Source organism: Moschus berezovskii, chromosome 12 (genome assembly GCF_049115385.1).
Source record: "Moschus berezovskii isolate FMDL1 chromosome 12, NW_MosBer_1.0, whole genome shotgun sequence".
Taxonomy (NCBI): Eukaryota; Metazoa; Chordata; class Mammalia; order Artiodactyla; family Moschidae; genus Moschus; species Moschus berezovskii.
The window spans coordinates 3,275,651-3,293,811 of NC_142471.1; the positions used below are offsets into that span (position 1 = coordinate 3,275,651).

The 18,161-nt window shown below is 43.7% G+C and overlaps 1 protein-coding gene across 1 annotated transcript in view; it reads right to left on the reverse strand.

Annotated features, from left to right (window-relative positions):
• Positions 1-18,161, reverse strand: part of FMN2 (formin 2) — a 363,411-nt gene that overhangs the window by 338,417 nt on the left and 6,833 nt on the right. Inside the window, exons 3-4 of the mRNA XM_088842479.1 lie at positions 11,163-11,473; positions 9,797-9,962 (exon numbers count right to left, since the gene is read on the reverse strand). Of these exons, the coding sequence (XP_088698605.1) occupies positions 9,797-9,962; positions 11,163-11,473 (477 nt within the window). The remainder of the gene's footprint in view (positions 1-9,796; positions 9,963-11,162; positions 11,474-18,161) is intronic.

Here is an 18,161-nt window from a genome sequence, read left to right on the forward strand (position 1 = left end):
GTGGAAAATTCTGAAAGAGATGAGAATACCAGACCACCTGACCTACCTCTTCAGAAACCTATATGCAGGTCAGGAAGCAACAGTTAGAACTGGACATGGAACAACAGACTGGTTTCCAACAGGAAAAGGAGTATGTCAAGGCTGTATATTGTCACCTTGCTTATTTAACTTACATGCAGAGTACATCATGAGGAACGCTGGGCTGGAAGAAGCACAAGCTGGAATCAAGATTGCCGAGAGAAATATCACTAACCTCAGATATGCAGATGACACCACCCTTATGGCACAAAGTGAAGAGGAACTAGAAACCCTCTTCATGAAAGTGAAAGAGGAGAGTGAAAAAGTTGGCTTGAAGCTCACCATTCAGAAAACTAAGATCATGGCATCTGGTCCCATCACTTCATGGCAAATAGATGGGGAAACAGTAGAAACAGTGTCAGACTTTATTTTGGGGGGCTCCAAAATCACTGCAGATGCTGATTGCAGCCATGAAATTAAAAGACGCTTACTCCTTGGAAGGAAAGTTATGACCAACCTAGATAGCATATTAAAAAGCAGAGCTATTACTTTGCCAACCAAGGTCCGTCTAGTCAAGGTTATTGTTTTTCCAGTGGTCATGTATGGATGTGAGAGTTGGACTGTGAAGAAAGCTGATCACTGAAGAATTGATGCTTTTGAACTGTGGTGTTGGAGAAGACTCTTGAGAGTCCCTTGGACTGCAGGGAGGTCCAACCAGTCCATCCTAAAGGAGATCAGTCCTGGGTGTTCACTGGAAGGACTGATGCTAAAGCTAAAACTCCAATATTTTGGCCACCTCATGCAAAGAGTTGACTCATTGGAAAAGACTCTGATGCTGGGAGGGATTGGGGGCGGGAGGAGATGGGGACGACAGAGAATGAGATGGCTGGATGGCATCACCGACTCGATGGACATGAGTTTGAGTGAACTCCGGGAGTTGGTGATGGACAGAGAGGACTGGCGTGCTGCGATTCATGGAGTCGCAAAGAGTCAGACACAACTGAGCGACTGACCTGAACTGAACTGAGGGCACATACCTGATACAAAATGAATTTAAACAAGAATTTCATTATGTTAATTTTTTCTGATTTTATAGCTCAGACATATCTAATAAAATTCTCCTGCATCCAAATTATCAATTGAAATAGTAAGAGGAAATGAGGGGCTTCCCTGGTGGCTTGGTGATAAAGAATCCTCCTGCCAATGTAGGAGACATGAATTTGATCCCTGGTCCGGGAAGATCCACATGCTGTAGAGCAACTAAGCCCATGCACCACAACTATTTAGCCTGTGCTCTAGAGCCAGGAACCGCAACTACTGAAGCACACGTGCCCTAGAGCCCACGCTCTGCAACAGAAATAGCCACCACAGTGAGAAGCCTGTGCACAGCAATGAAGAGTAGCCCCTGCTCTCCACTAAAAAAAAGCCCCTGCAGCAATGAAGACCCAGTACAGCCATAAATAAATAATTGTTTAAAAAAAGAGGAAATGAGGTTGTTACCCAGCAAACATGATGTAGTGAAGAAAGAGAGATCACATACTGTGAATCATCATACACAGATGACCTTTGCTGGAGTGAGAAAAGGAGAGAAGACCAAGAACAGCCGAATGGACATCAACATGTCTAGTGTCAGATTTACTATGCTGCAAGTTTTACAGGGAGAGAAAGGCTCTAAGGAGCTCTTTAGAGCATAAACATCTAGAACTTTCTTGAGAAAAGAAAGGCAACATGTGGTCAAAATGTCTGGACAGATCACAGGAAGCTCAAGGACCCAACTGGTCCCCACTTGCAGAGACAACACAGCTCACAAAGGGCTCGGTGCAAGCTGGGGAGCTCTTTGCTCTCCAGAACTCAGAGCCCACTGAGCCCACAGCCAGTGCTGGTCCAGACATTCTCACAGGAAGATGCCCACTGGCACGCTCTAAACACTGGGTAAGGAAGGGAAATGGAAATATTATAAATTTTATAAAACCTACAGACTGAGTATAGACTTGCTGGTTGTCTATCTGAGCCCTAATAGTAAGTGCCTGTAATGTGTTTTCATAACTATTTTGAAGAAGTGGACTGCTCTGTGTAGTGACGCGGGACTCATGTATGATGCATCTTTGTTACGGGACACTGAGAATATGGAGAAGAGCAGTAAAAAAAAAAAAAAAAAATGTGCTCAACACCAACTGCAGCAAACCATCACACAGACACAGCATTCAAGTGACTGGGTGCAGAGAGCTCTGACTACAGTCACTGCAGTCTACTGAAATTTATAGAAATTTATAGTTTTGGCTTTTTTCAAGGAAGAAGAAACTATGCAGCTTCAATTGATCAAGCTGAAATATGACAAGAACAAGCTGAAAAATCTAACCTAAAGAATCTAATAAAATCCACCAAGGATTATCATAGAACATATGTGATAATGACAACCGACTCCTTTTCAGGACCTATGTTAGACTGTGGATTTCTCTGGTAATTTCTTCAAAGATTGTGAAACAAATGAAAGTTCAATGGAAAATAAAGTCTGAAATATCAAAAGGAAAAACGGTTTAAAAAACTTAAATTTCAATCTGTTAAGATAAATCTATAAGTGACTAGAATAAATGGAAGCTTTCAAATAGCTCTAGCTAAAGAGGTTTTACATATTTAAAGCAGTCCCAAATAAAAGGAATGAGACACACAGATCACCGCTGCTGCTCTGAAATTTTGAAGTCAACTATCACTGACTCTTCTAGCGGGAGGGCAAGTCAGTGGTCAAATTCACCCTTTCCAGGGTTGCGGTCGCATCAGTAGATCTCCAACCAGTCTCTAAACAGTGAACTCACTCCTCCCAAAACAAGTGGTTCCCAGGCTGGACCCTCTGAGAGGGATGTCTCTCTGCTGCTGAGTGAGCCAAAGTATTAGCAAATCCAGCTCCTTCATCTTGAACACATTCGATCTTCTCCTTCAATACCAACTGTCCCTGTCAATGGAGAGCCACAGAATACTTCTGAGAAGAGCATTTGAGCGCTGCTGGAAAGGAAGCAGTGAGGTTTGCTTTAATTTCGGAGGTATGTTTTAACGGGAGACAGTGACTGGAGGGCCTGAGGAGAAGATGTGAGGAACTTGCTAACTTGCACACTTCCCAGACTTCTGGCTTCAGAAACTGTGCAAAGGGCTGTGACATGCTATTACCACCCACCAGGTAGGCAGTGAGAGGGAGCAGAGTGGATTTAGAGAAAAGAGAACTTCAGCTTGGATCTCCTCCCACCGTCATATAAAGAGTTTTTTTAAGACAAGAGGAAATTTGCATCCGGAATTCATAGAGAGCTGAGCCAGAAATTGGAATATGGAGTCATCCATATATCAGGAAAGGACTGCCCACGATGGGTGTTAGGGTGGACTAAGCTCGAGGCTGGGGGAAGCAACATTTAGTCAGAAGGGTTCAGGGGAAGAAGAGGACCAGGAGAAGGGAGCAAAAGCCAGCCCTAAATGTAGGAGGCAAACCAGGGAGAAGCATGCGGCAGAAACCAAAGAAGGCAGGGTTTTCTGTTTGGATAAAATATACAGTTGTTTAAATGACGCTTTTGAAGTATTTTTGAATAATCAGAGATGGCATTAACGTTGGCTGTAAAACACAACATACTAAATTAAAATATTAATAATGTTTCTGGAGTTTGGGATTATAGTTCCCCCCAAAGAGCACAGATTCATGAAAATTAATGATATATAAGGTCAGGAAGCAACAGTTAGAACTGGACATGGAACAACAGACTGGTTCCAAATAGGAAAAGGAGTACATCAAGGTTGTATATTGTTCCCCTGCTTATTTAACTTATATGCAGAGTACATCATGAGGAACGCTGGGCTGGAAGAAGCACAAGCTGGAATCGATTGCTGGGAGAAATATCAATAACCTCAGATATGCAGACACCACCCTTATGGCAGAAAGTGAAGAGGAACTAAAAAGCCTCTTGATGAAAGTGAAAGAGGAGAGTGAAAAAGTTGGCTTGAAGCTCAACATTCAGAAAACTAAGATCATGGCATCTGGTCCCATCACTTCATGGGAAATAGATGGAAAAACAGTGGAAGCAGTGTCAGACTTTAGTTCTGGGGACTCCAAAATCACTTCAGATGCTGATTGCAGCCATGAAATTAAAAGACACTCCTTGGAAGGAAAGTTATGACCAACCTAGATAGTATATTAAAAAGCAGAGACATTACTTTGCAAACCAAGGTCCATCTAGTCAAGGCTATGGTTTTTCCAGTGGTCATGTATGGATGTGAGAGTTGGACTGTGAAGAAAGCTGATCGCTGAAGAATTGATGCTTTTGAACTGTGGTGTCGGAGAAGATTCTTGAGAGTCCCTTGGACTACAAGGAGATCCAACCAGTCCATTCTAAAGGAGATGAGTCGTGGGTGTTCATTGGAAGGTTTGATGCTAAAGCTGAAGCTCCAATCCTTTGGCCACCTCATGCGAAAAGTTGACTCACTGGAAAAGACTCTGATGCTGGGAGGGATTGGGGACAGGAGGAGAAGGGGACAACAGAGAATGAGATGGCTGGATGGCATCACCGACTCGATGGAGGTGAGTTTGAGTGAACTCCGGGAGTTGGTGATGGACAGGGAGGCCTGGCGTGCTGTGATTCATGGGGTCGCAAAGAGTCGGACACGACTGAGTGACTGGACTGAACTGAACTGAACTGAAGTTCAAAGAGAAAGTCATAACAATTTCGTAAGAATCTACACAATGTATACTATGCTCTATAACTGTTTCAATTATTTTGCTGTAAAAAAAATTAAAGGGCTGCCTTTAAAACCCATATGAGTATTGTGTTATTGTGATTTATAATAAGAAATATGCATTTGGTCTTTGTCCAATTTCTGGTACAGAGCTCATAAAACCCTTGGAACTTCCTAAGTGACTGGAGTGGAAAAAAAGGTGTCTTGATATTCACAGCAAGCTTTTTCAACTGCACCTGACTTTATGTTAATGCAGTGACTTTTGGAAGAACCTCAGCATGGGGGCTGGTTGTCAGGAGAACCCACTGTGTCCTTAGAATTGGGACCTTCAGTTCCACCCCTGACCTCCAGGGAGGAAAGGGGATCAGAACTGGAGACTGATTCAATCACCAGTGACCCACAATTTAATCAGTTGAGCCCAAAAGGACAGGGTTCAGAGAGCGTCTGGGTCGGTGAACACCTGGAGATTTGGGGAGGGGGTACCCAGGGGCTTCCTGCCCTTTCCCCACACCCTGCCCTGTGCGTCTCCCATCTAACTGGTCCTGAGTTATATCATCGTATAATACACTGGTAATCTGCTGAGTGAAATGCTTCTCTGAGTTCTAGGAGCTGCACTAAAGATGAATTAAACCCAAGAAGGGGGCTGGTGGAACCTATAAGCTGCTCAGTCAGAAGCCCAAGTGGACCCGTGACTAGCATCTGAAGAGTGAACAGGCTTGCAGGACGGAGTCTTTAATCTGCAGGATCCAACACCATCTGCAAGTAAACAGTGTTGTCAGAATTCAGTTGAACTGCAGGACTGCTTTGTGGTGCGGAAGAAAAAAATCCACAGATCTGAGTTAGTGTTAGAATCGTAGCTATAAACTATAGATATTACTGACTAACCTTTAGGTTTAAAAAATATTCACAAGAGAGATCCCATAAAACTTACAACAGAAAGACAGTGAAAATGTTTTTTACCCCAACAATAACTAGAAATAATACAAAAGTAAAATGCCATTCCTATAAGCAATGAAATATAGGAAGCACCCAGAAACTAGCTCAGCAAAGAAAACACAAACCAGCTACAAAAAGGTCTAAAACTGCATTAAAAGGACATAAAAGATGATCTGAAAAAACACAGAGGTCTTCCACTGCCTTGGAGGATATTATTAAAATGACAATAGTCCTCAATGTAATCTACAAATGTAATAAATTGAACACTGTCAGGACTTTTTCAGAACCTCAACCACTTAATTTAAATTTATATGGAAAACTACAAGCCCGTCAGTAGCTAAGTCCTGATAACGTTCAAAATGTGAAAAAGGAGACACTTCTCCTCCGGGTAACAAGACATACTGCAAAGTACATTTATGAGAGCTGTTTGGTGCCCAATGAAGATAGAAAAATACACATGAAAGGAAAAGAACAGACCCTCGGACACAGGCTCATCCACATGCAGGAACGATATAACATTGGCTTTAAAAACCAATGAGTGAAAGCTCTTCAGCAGATGATGTTGAGAACACTGGCTTGCCAGGCGTGTTACACCACGCACTCGAGAGGTCTCTGGACGGAGCAGATGTTCAGATGCAGATGATGAGACGATAACACTCGGGAAGGCTGTGGATGAGAGAGTGCTGCTGACCGTGGCCTAAGAAACAGTTTCTTAAATGAGAAGAAAATATCGCAAACCATATATGAAAAACAGATCCAATGATATAAAAATGAAGTACTCACGCTCAACAAAGGGCACAACAACTCCAAAAAAGGGACAAAACACTAGGGGAGAGATGTATAGCCCGACATTGATTCTACACCTAAGATCTTAATTGACTCCACTCCAAGCAGTTTCAGTAGCAGGAACCCTCCTGCAGGGCATCCTGCGTCCCACAGAGTCTTGGAGGGGCTAAAGACAAAGTAAAGACCGTTCACCAAGCCGTGACTGAAAGGCAGGCCACAGAAGCAGTGGCCGCCTCTTCTCTGACCTGAACCACTGTGCTGCACACCTGAAACTAACACAATATTGTGAATCAACCACACTCCCATTAAACACGGCTAACTACACTGCTTTCCACGCATATATGGCATATGGGACTCCCAGACGGCTCAATGGTAAAGAGTCTCCCTGCCAATGCAAGACAATGTGGGTTCAATCCCTGGGCTGGAAAGATCCTCTGCAGAAGGGGGTACCCACGCCAGTACTCTTGCCTGAAAATCCCATGGACAGAGGAGTCTGGCAGGCTACAGGTCATGAGGTCACAAAAGAGTTGGCCATGACTTAGTGACTAAACAAGCAAACAAGCATATATAGTATATATTTATTTATATATAATCTGTTGTATTTATATGTGTTTCAGTTTATGAACTGCAGTCTCAGGGCAATAGGGAACCACTGAAATGTTTCTAGTCTGGGAGTAGCCAGTTCATCTTTCTAAATAGTTTACTCTCAGACTTCCCTGGTGGTACAGTGGATAGGAATCTCCCTTGAATGCAGGGACACTGGTTCAATTCCTGGTCCGGGAAGTTTCCACACACCCTAGGCAACTAAAGAACAAGTGCCACAACTGCGGAGGCCCTGTGCCGCAACTACGGAAGCCCGTGTGTCCTAGAGCCTGTGCGCGGCAACAGGAGAGGCCACCACAGTGAGAGTCTGTGCACTGCAGCTAGAGAGTAGCCCCACCCTCTGCAACTGGAGAAAGCTCTCACACAGCAACAAAGACCCAGCACAACCACGAATAAATTTTTAAATAGTTTACTCTTTTGCCTTGTAGAGAATTATTGGAAAATACCCAGACTGAGGGCAGGGAGAATATTTAGGATCTCAAAGTTGGATGATCTGTTCTAGCAAAAGTAGAGGCAATGGGAACAGAAATTACAAGCCTTATCAAAGAGAAAATTTTAGAGTAGAGAAAACGGAAGGAGTGATTGATGTCAAGCTCAAGTATGGGGCGGTGGAAGAACCAAAGAGGACGGGAAGGCCGGATGCCATGCCTTGGTTGTGAAACTGGGAGGCAGGAGTTTAGAGGGTGGGGAAGAGAGTGAGTATAGTTTTAGACTTGGTGACCCTCCAAGACCTGTGACAGCTCAGCAGGATGTGCCTAATGCAGGAGAGAGGGGCCAGAGATGCAGACAGCTGTCCACTGGATCTAGATGGTAATGAAGCCAGAGGCGGTGGGCTCAGCTGTTATCCTGAAGCAGATGGTACTGAAAATGTTCTGTGAATGTAGAATCAAATGAGGCTCCTTAGAGATACCATGCAAGCCAGAGATAAAACGCTTCCAGTGTCACTTCTTCACTTACATCACATTTTCAGCCCAGAGACAAATATCTCTCCACCTCAATCACTGCAGTTTTTATTCAGTCTTATTTGCCCGCCAATAACACATCAGACCCAATGGAGTCAATACATTTTTTAATTTTTCCAAAAATGAAATAAAGATGCATCAAACCCTATATCCTGAAGAAACTGCCAGGATACTATCCAAATATTTTACACCCTGAAAGCCGTTTAACCAAAACAGCACTGCAAGCACACTGAGACAGGACTGCTGACCATCCTGGACAGCTGGAGAGTGGAACCCCTCCCGTGGAGAGATCACATCCCTCACTGCTCCCGGGAAGCAAGAACTGGCCTGCAGCTTTGAAAGGTGCTGGGTAGGGGATAATTTGTATAATAATACATATTGTACAATAGGAAAAATATGAAAATATGTACAAATACATATTGCTAAAAGTCTATCTCTAATGTAACCTCATTGCTTATATTTCTCTTTTCAAAGATAACACTTGTATTTTAATAATGAAGAGACTTATGGCTTACAAAACTTTCCTCAGAGTATTTCAATGCATTTATTTGGAATCCTGAAATAGTTCTTCCCTAGTCCATTTGCTTCTTAATGAGCTTAAACAAGCTGCACTTCTTGAAGGCCAATATAACTTTTTTTAAAAAAAAGTAAAATACAGAGAAGATCTCAAAACCTTTTATCTTTTTAGTCTCTTAAGAAATTTTTCATGTCATGTCAATGCAAACTTTCAAATGAAATACCATGGACTCATAAAAGTTATTTGAGTAAGCGTATATAATACTAGAAAAAACTGAAAACAAAAATCAATATACTAAAGTATATTGAAATAAAAGAGTTAGTAGTAGTACTTTTATTGAGAGGTTTAAACTAAAAGGAAAACTGCAAAGCCTATACAGCATTCAAGAATCAAAGACTTATTGTAGACAATGTTATCTCCAAGGATTTACAAAGACTTTAGAAAGACTCCATACACTGTAAATCTCTGGGTCATAATATTGTACAGCACAGCCTTCTCTCCTGGAGATTTCCATAAAACAGGTCCACCGCCCACCACACCCACACTGACTACCTTGGTGTTCAAAACACAAGGTCCTGAGTACACATCAGATAGCAGCATTTCAACTCAAATCCCGTTAGTAACATTTAACATTTGATCAAAACCATCAAGGTTTCACCACCAGCCAATGCCAAAAGCATCTTTACTCCATGGTATAAACGATCCTCCAGCATAGGGATTTTCTTCCACTCTAAAGTTAGTGAAGTTCTAAATATACAAAGAATGATTACTAGAACAAAAAGTTAACTCTTAAAACCACAACTCATATATGAATGGAAGATTGGATGAGACTTGGAAGAAGAAGCTTCCCAGAATTCCATTCACTTTTGCAACCTGGGAAACCTAAGAGGGAGGAAGTTGTCACTGGGGACTTCTCTGGTGGTGCAGTGGGTAAGAATCTGCCTGCCAAAGGAGGGAACACGGGTTCAATCCCTGGTCTGGGAAGATTCCACATGACATGGAGCAACCATGCCTGTGTGCCGCAACTGCTGAGCTCCAATTCTAGAGTCCGAGAGCTGCAATTGCTGAAACCCACATGCCTAACGCCTATGCTCTGCAACGAGAAAGCCACCACAATGAGAAGGCTGAGCATCGCAGTGAAGAGCAGCCCCGCTCGCCACCACTAGAGAAAGACCACACAAAGCGACGAAGAACCAGCACAGCCATAACTAAGTAAATAAATAAACCAGTCAAAATTTAAAGAGAAATCTTTGCCCCATCTTACAGGAAATAGGTGGGACGCTTGAAAAGGGAGGCCAGTGGAGAGACTTCTCAACCTGCACTCCTGCTGCAGGGCTGCTACTGTTTGTACAGAAAGAATATGAGTGTCACAGGATTCCTCCCCACGCGCGCCCGAGATCCCAGAGAACCGCCGCCAAGGACCGTTCTGCCTGAAGCAGGAAAGAGACCAGAAGGAGGAGGGTCACACATGTCAAAGCATAACTCTAAAACACATCAAAAGCTTAACTTTCTCAGAAAGTACTCCATTCCCCGTGAAAATTAAAAAGGACAATTGCTGACCCATTGCAGCTCTGGCATAAGACAATAAAGCTACCAATAGGTCCAGGGTATGCCGGACACTGACTCAGTCACAGAATAATGGCAGTCATTTCCCATGCAATCAGTGCCTCGAGAGATACCCTTGCAGGGAAGACACAGAAGCTGCCCTCTCTCTGACCCACAGTGGAGCAGGTGTCTAAGAACAACACTCCCTGGCATCCTCTGCTAGCACCCAATAACTGTTATCTCTTGTTCGTATCTTTCTGTTACATTACCCTGCATTACTACCATTTCAAATTAACTAGAAGTTTTATTTTCTGTGTATTTATATATTTAACATTCAAAAAATCTCAGAAAGTTTTCAATATATCCAGTAACTTTATATTGGATATAAATTATACCCCACAAGTCAGTTGGGATGAATGAAGATGGCAGAGGAACAGGACATGGAGCTCACCATCTCCCACAGATGCATCAAAGATGAATCTACACGTGATTCACAGAACATCTACTAAATGCTGGCAATGGACCTCAGGCCTCCGAAAGGGCAAGCAAACCTCTATGCAACTGGGTAAGGCAAAAGAAAAACAGAGAGAGAGGAATCAGGACAGGACCTATGGCCCTGGGAGGGAGTTGTGAAAGAGGAAAGGTCTCCTTGAGGGCGGGGAGATCAGCTGGGACAGAGTGGGAGCTTCGGAGCCTCAGAGGGGAGCACGGTGGCAGGTGTGCAGAGGGCAAGCAGAGAGAGTCCTGCACCGTCCGGCGGTGCTGAGGCAAGCAGAGAGAGTCCTGCACCGTCCGGCGGTGCTGACCGGCACACCCTAGCCTCAAACGCTCGTACTAACGGGGCTGGGTAGTGAGGCTCAAGCCTAAGGTCAGGCTTGGGGAGAGGACTATGGCTGCCTGCACGAAGACAGCAAGCCAGCCCAAGGGCAGTAGGGTGTGATGCACTACAACCAAGGGAGTTCAAGAATATGTCTGGGACCAACAAAGAGGCAAGGAGCCACTGCTGGGGGCATGTGAAGAGAGGGCGGGCCCCCCATGGGAGCCTCTATCTCTGCACATGCTCTCAGGCATCAGGGGGCACCTACATGAGCCACAGGGGCCGGCGAGAGCCACACTGCCATGCAGGGTTCCAGAGGCATGGGCCACTGCCACCGCAGAGGGTCCTGAGAGCAGATACAGGTGCTGCCCCCACATTCCTGGGAGCACGAGCAGCCCACCAACAGCACAGGACCCGTGATGCAGCCCCGATCACTGTCCTCATCCCCCCAGTGCAGCCAGCCGCCTGCACCAAGGGACTGCGGACTGGGAGCCGGCTACTGCCCCAGCCTTCCCAGGAGCATGCGCACGGGCCATGCACCTGCGCACCCCTTATCAAGGGGATAACAGCCAGCACATGCTGAAAAAAGAGACAGCGAGCATCCGCACCAATAACAGCCCTCACACCTAAAAAAATTAAACCCTCACAAGCTACGAAGCGATGCTCCCACATATACAGAGTCCTCCAAGACTAGAGTAGGTTGGTTTCTCCTAAACTCACAGAGTAAGAGAAATATAAAAATGAAGAAGCAGAGGAACCACTCTTAGTTAAAAGATCAAGAGAATTCCCCTGAAAGAACAATGAGACAGACTTCTTCAGTCTAATAATGGAAGTAATAAAATACTGAAAGAATTCAAAAAGGCTATCAACAGAAATGCAGACAACTGTAAAAAGGAACTAGAAACTATAAGGAGGAGCCAAGAAAAATTAGAAAACTCATTTGCTGAGATGAAAACTGAGCTCATAAGAATGAATAGAGGGATGACAAATACAGAAGAAAGAATAAGTGATCTAGAAGATAGAATAATGGAAATTACCCAATCAAAATAGCATACAGAAAATCAAATGAAAAGAAAAAACAAAAAAGAAATATAAGAAACCTACGGGATGATATGGGCTTCCCTCTGCCACCACAGAGGGTCCTGAGAGCAGATGTGGGTTGCTGCCCCCACATTCCTGGGAGCACGAGCAGCCCACCAACAAGGGTTCCGTGACACAGCCCTGATCACTGTCCTCATCCCCCTGGTGCAGTCAGCCACCTGCACCAAGGGACTGCCAACTGGGAGCCAACCGCTACCCCCACCTTCCCTGGAGGCTCAGACAGTAAAGAATCCATCTGCAATGCAGAAGACCTGGGTTTGATCCCTGGATTGGAAGATCCCCTGGAGCAGGACATGGCAACACACTCCAGTATTCCTGCCTGGAGAATCCCCATGGACAGAGGAGCCTGGTGGGCCCCTGGAGCAGGACATGGCAACACACTCCAGTATTCCTGCCTGGAGAATCCCCATGGACAGAGGAGCCTGGTGGGCTACAGTCCCTGGGGTCACAAAGAGTTGGGCGTGACTGAGTGACTAAGCACAGCACAGCACATGGGATAATATAAAACACAGCAATCTACACATAACAGGCATTCCAAAAGGAGAAGAAAGAGAAAAGGGGATTGAAAACATATTTGAAGAAATTACGGCTGAAAACTTCCCAAACCTAAAGAAGGAAACAGATATCCAGATCAGGAAGCACAGAGCGTCCCAAACAGACACCAAGACATACTAAAAATGGCAAAAGGTAAAGAGAGGATTCCAAACCCAGCAAGAGAAAAGCAAACAGCTAATTACAAGGGAACCTCCATAAGGCTGTCAGCTGATTTCTCTGTGGAAACACTGAAATAGTTTTCTGGAGAAAAGGGAGTAGCAAAATATATTCAAAGCCTTGAAAGAGAAAAATCTGCAACCCAGAATATTCTAGCCAGCAAGATTATCATTTAGAACAGAAAAAGAAATAATACTTTCTCAGACAAGCAAAAACTAAAAGAATACTAAGCCTATTCTAAAAGAAATATCGAAAGGTCATCTCTACAGAAAAAAGCAGCATGATGATATTCAAAGGAGGAAATCACAATTGGGAAGGAAATCATTTAAATCAGCCAGTATACAGATCAAAAGGGTTTCCCAACTGGTGCTAGTGGTAAAAAACCTGCCTGCCAGTGCAAGACATATAAGAGACCTGAGTTCAAACCCTGGGTTGGAAAGTTCCCTTGGAGGGCATGGCAACCCACTCCAGAATTCATGCCTGGAGAATCCCATGGACAGAGGAGACTGGTAGGCTGCAGTCCATAGGGTCACATAGTTGAACATGAATGAAGCAACTTAGCGCGTGCACATACACACACACACATAAAGATCAAAAAGAAAAAAAAAGTATTTGTGAAAGCAATGATAGCACAAGGAACAGCAAAAGGATAAACATGAAGATGTAAAAAAAGGACCTCAAAATCATAAAATGTGAGTAAGGAGAATAAGAACACGCATATTCTTTTTCTTTTTTTAGAACGTGTTTGAGCCTGTATGACTATCAGTCTAAAGCAAGCAGATATAGGAAGGGGTTAACATACTTTAAGAACAGAGCAACCATAAATCAAAAACATACAAGAGATTCACAAAAACCAAAAAGGGAACACAAGTTAAACGGAAATCATCAAACCACAAAAAGGAAAAGCAAAAGAAAGGAAGAAGAACAATCAATCAACTGGAAAACAAGGTCTGAGATGGCAACAAATACAGGTGTTACTAATTACCTTAAATGCTAATTGACTGAATGCTCCAATCAAAAGACACAGAATGGCTTTTTTTTTTTTTTTCTGAAGAGTCTACAATATGCAGCTTACAAGAGGACCAACTCAGGGCAAAGGACACACAGACTGAAAATAAGAGGATGGAAAAAGATATTTCAGGCAAATGGAAATGATAAGAAAGTGATAGTTTCAATACTCACATCAGACAAAATGGACTTTAAAGACTATAAAGAAAAAGACAGACACTGCTTAATGACAAAAGTATCAGTACGTGAGAGGATACTACAGTCACCATCTTATATGCACCTAACATGGGAGCACCCAAATACATAAAACAAATACTGACAAACAGAAAGGGAGAAATCGCTGGGAATACATTAATAGTAGGAGGCTTTAACCCCCAACTTATACCAATGGACACATCTTCCACACAGAGAATCAACAGGGCAACAGAGATCCTAGAAGTGCACATGGAACATTCTCTAGGATTCTCCACATCAGTTCAGTTCAGTTCAGTCACTCAGTTGTGTCCGACTCTTTGCGACCCCATGAATCGCAGCACGCCAGGCCTCCCTGTCCACCACCAACTCCCGGAGTCGACCCAAACCCATGTCCATCGAGTCAGTGATGCCATCCAGCCATCTCATCCTCTGTCATCCCCTTCTCCTCCTGCTCCCAATCCTTCCCAGCATCAGGGTCTTTTCCAATGAGTCAACTCTTCGCATGAAGTAGCCAAAGTATTGGAGTTTCAGCTTCAGCATCAGTCCTTCCAATGAACACCCAGGACTGATCTCCTTTAGGATGGACTGGTTGGATCTTCTTGCAGTCCAAGGGACTCTCAAGAGTCCTCTCCAGCACCACAGTTCAAAAGCATCAATTCTTGGGCGCTCAGCTTTCTTCACTGTCCAACTCTCACATCCATACATGACTACAGGAAAAATAATAGCCTTTACTAGATGGACGTTTGTTGGCAAAGTAATATCTCTGCTTTTTAATATGCTGTCTAGGTTGGTCATAACTTTCCTTCCAAGGAGTAAGCATCTTTTAATTTCATGGCTGCAATCACTATCTGCAGTGATTTTGGAGCCCAAAAAAATAAAGTCGGACACTGTTTCCATTGTTTCTCCATCTATTTGACATGAAGTGATGGGACCAGATGCCATGACCTTAGTTATCTGAATGTTGAGCTTTAAGCCAACTTTTTCACTCTCCTCCTTCACTTTCATCAAGAGGCTTTTTAGTTCCTCTTCATACTAGGGCACAAAACTTAGAAATTATTTCATGCATCTTCTCTGACCACAATGGCATGAAACTAGAAATCAACCACAGGAAAAGAAATAAAAAAGTGACTACGTGGAGACTAAACAACATGGTGTGACTAGAAGAGTAATGAAAGGCAAAGGAGAAAAGGAAAGATATACCCATTTGAATGCAGAGTTCCAAAGAATAGGAAGGAGAGATAAGAAAGCCTTCCTCAGTGATCAGTGCAAAGAAATAGAAGAAAACAATAGAATGGGAAAGACTAGAGATCACTTCAAGAAAATTAGAGATACCAAAGGAACACTTCATGCAAAGATGGGCACAATAAAGGACAGAAATGGTATGGACCTAACAGAAGCAGAAGATATTACAAAGAGGTGGCAAGAATACACAGAAGAACTATATAAGTAAGATCTTCACAACCTAGATAATCACGATAATGAATTCACACACCTGGAGCCAGACATCCTGGAATGTGAAGTCAAGTGGGCCTTAGGAAGCATCACTACAAACAAATCTAGTGGAGGTGATGGAATTCCAGCTGAGCTATTTCAAATCCTAAAAGATGATGCTGTAAAAGTGCTGCACTCAATATGTCAGCAAATTTTGAAAACACAGCAGTGGCCACAGGGCTGGAAAAAGTCAGTTTTCATTCTAATCCCAAAGAAAGGCAATGCCAAAGAATGTTCAAACTACCACATATTTGCACTCATCTCACATGTTAGCAAAATAATGCTCAAAATTCTCCAACAGTACGTGAACCGTGAACATCCAGATGTTCAAACTGAATTTAGAAAAGGCAGAAGAACCAGAGATCAAACTGCCAACATCTGTTGGATCATCGAAAAAGCAAGAGAGTTCCAGAAAAACATCTGCTTTATTGACTATGCCAAAGCCTTTGACTATGTGGACCACAAAAAACTCTGGGAAACTCGTAAAGAGATGGGAATACCTGACCACCTGACCTGCCTCTTGAGAAACTGTATGCAGGTCAGGAAGCAACAGTTAGAACTGGTCACGGACAACAGACTGGTTCCAAATAGGGAACAGAGTATGTCAAGGCTGTATATTGTCACTGTGCTTATTTAACTTATATGCAGAGTACATCATGAGAAACACTGGGCTGGAGGAAGCACAAGCTGGAATCAAGACTGCCAGGAGAAATATCAATAACCTCAGATATGCAGATGACACCATCCTGATGGCAGAAAGTGAAGAACTAAAGAGCCTCTTGATGAAAGTGAAAGAGGAGTAAAAAAGCTGGCTTAAAACTCAACATTCAGAAAACTAAGATCATGTCATCTGGTTCCATCACTTCATGGAAAATAGATGTTGAAACAGTGGAAATAGCGACAGAGTTTATTTTGGGGGGCTCCAAAATCACTGTAGATGGTGACAGCAGCCATGAAATTAAAAGATGCTTGCTCATTGGAAGAAAAGCCATGACCAACCTAGACAGCATATTAAAGAGCAGAGACATTACTTTGCCAACAAAGGTCTGTCTAGTCAAAGCTATGGTTTTTCCAGTAGTCATGTACGGATGAGAGAGTTGGATTATAAAGAAAGCGAAGCACCGAAGAATTGATGCTTTTGAATTGTGGTGTTGGAGAAGACTCTTGAGAGTCCCTTGGACTGCAAGGAGATCCAACCAGTCCATCCTAAAGGAAGTCAGTCCTGAATATTCATTGGAATGACTGATGCTGATGCTGAAACTCCAATTCTTTGGCCACCTTATGCGAAGAACGAACTCACTAGAAAATACCCTGATGTTGGGAAAGATTGAAGGCAGGAGGAGAAAGGGACGACAGAGGATGAGCTGGTTGGATGGCATCACCAACTCAATGGACATGAGTTGGAGTAAACTCCAGGAGTTGAAGACAGACAGGGAGGCCTGGCATGCTGCAGTCCATGGGGTTGCAAAGAGTCAGACACGGCTGACTGAACTGAAATGAACTGAAACAACATGCTACTAAAAAACCAATGGGTCAACAAGAAAATCAAGAAGGAAATCCAAAGCAACAAGGTAGTGCATATTAGCTTCTTCCTAATAGCCCCTTTGGAGAAGGAAATGGCAACCCACTCCAGTGTTCTTGCCTGGATAATCCCAGGGACGGGGGAGCCTGGTGGGCTGCCGTCTACGGGGTCACACAGAGTCGGACACGACTGAAGTGACTTAGCAGCAGCAGCAGCAATAGCCCCTTTGGAGAAGGAAATGGCAACCCACTCCAGTGTTCTTGCCTGGATAATCCCAGGGATGGGGGAGCTTGGTGGGCTGCCGTCTATGGGGTCACACAGAGTCAGACACGACTGAAGTGACTTAGCAGCAGCAGCAGCAGCAACAGCCCCTTAATGCTAAATTTCATTAACATAGCAAGAATGAACAAAATAATAAAGTTTTCCTTTTTCCAGTAGCAATAAAATTTATATTTGGAAGCTTAGAGTTGCTGCATTATCATTAACAGCAACAATAGTTGCTTGTGGGTTGATTTTAAGTATCAACCAACAAAAACAGGAGTTGATCTTATCTCAACACAAATTCTATAGAAGTATCTTTCCATCTTCACTACCGATTCAGTCACATGTATGCGTGCTCAGTCATGTGCAACTCTTTGGAACCCTCTGGACTGTGCCCACCAGGCTCCTCTGTCCATGGGATTTTTCAGGCAAGAATACTGAAGTGGGTTGCTATTTCCTATTTCCTCCTACAAGGGATCTTCCTGACTCAGGGATCGAATCTGTGCCTCCTGTGTCTCCTGCATTGCAGGCAGATTCTTTACCCATTGAGCCATCAAGGAAGCCTAAGTATACCTCAGTGAAAATGATTTAATTTCAACCACCCAAAAATGCTAGTAATCTTCCAGGCTAAATTCAACTATTTATTTACCAATAGGAGGCCTAGACACCAAAAAAAAAAAAAAAAAGGTCAACTGGTATTCATAAAGGCCTCAGTATGCTCAGCAGCCATCTTACTGACTGGCAGAGAGCAGGTGTGGCATAGGTATTCGATGGATAGAAGAGGATGGTGGATGGATGGAATCAGGCAAGCAGGCGAGGAGAAAGGAAAAGCAGAAAGAAGTGAAGAGGAAGCCCCGAAGGTTCCCTGAATCCAAGAAGTGGTGTGATCTGACACAGACAGAAGCAGAGACATGGAGACGGCTGCCAGTCACGCGAGCTGGGCCAGACTCGGAAGAGGGGACGGGGCTACGCAGCTCC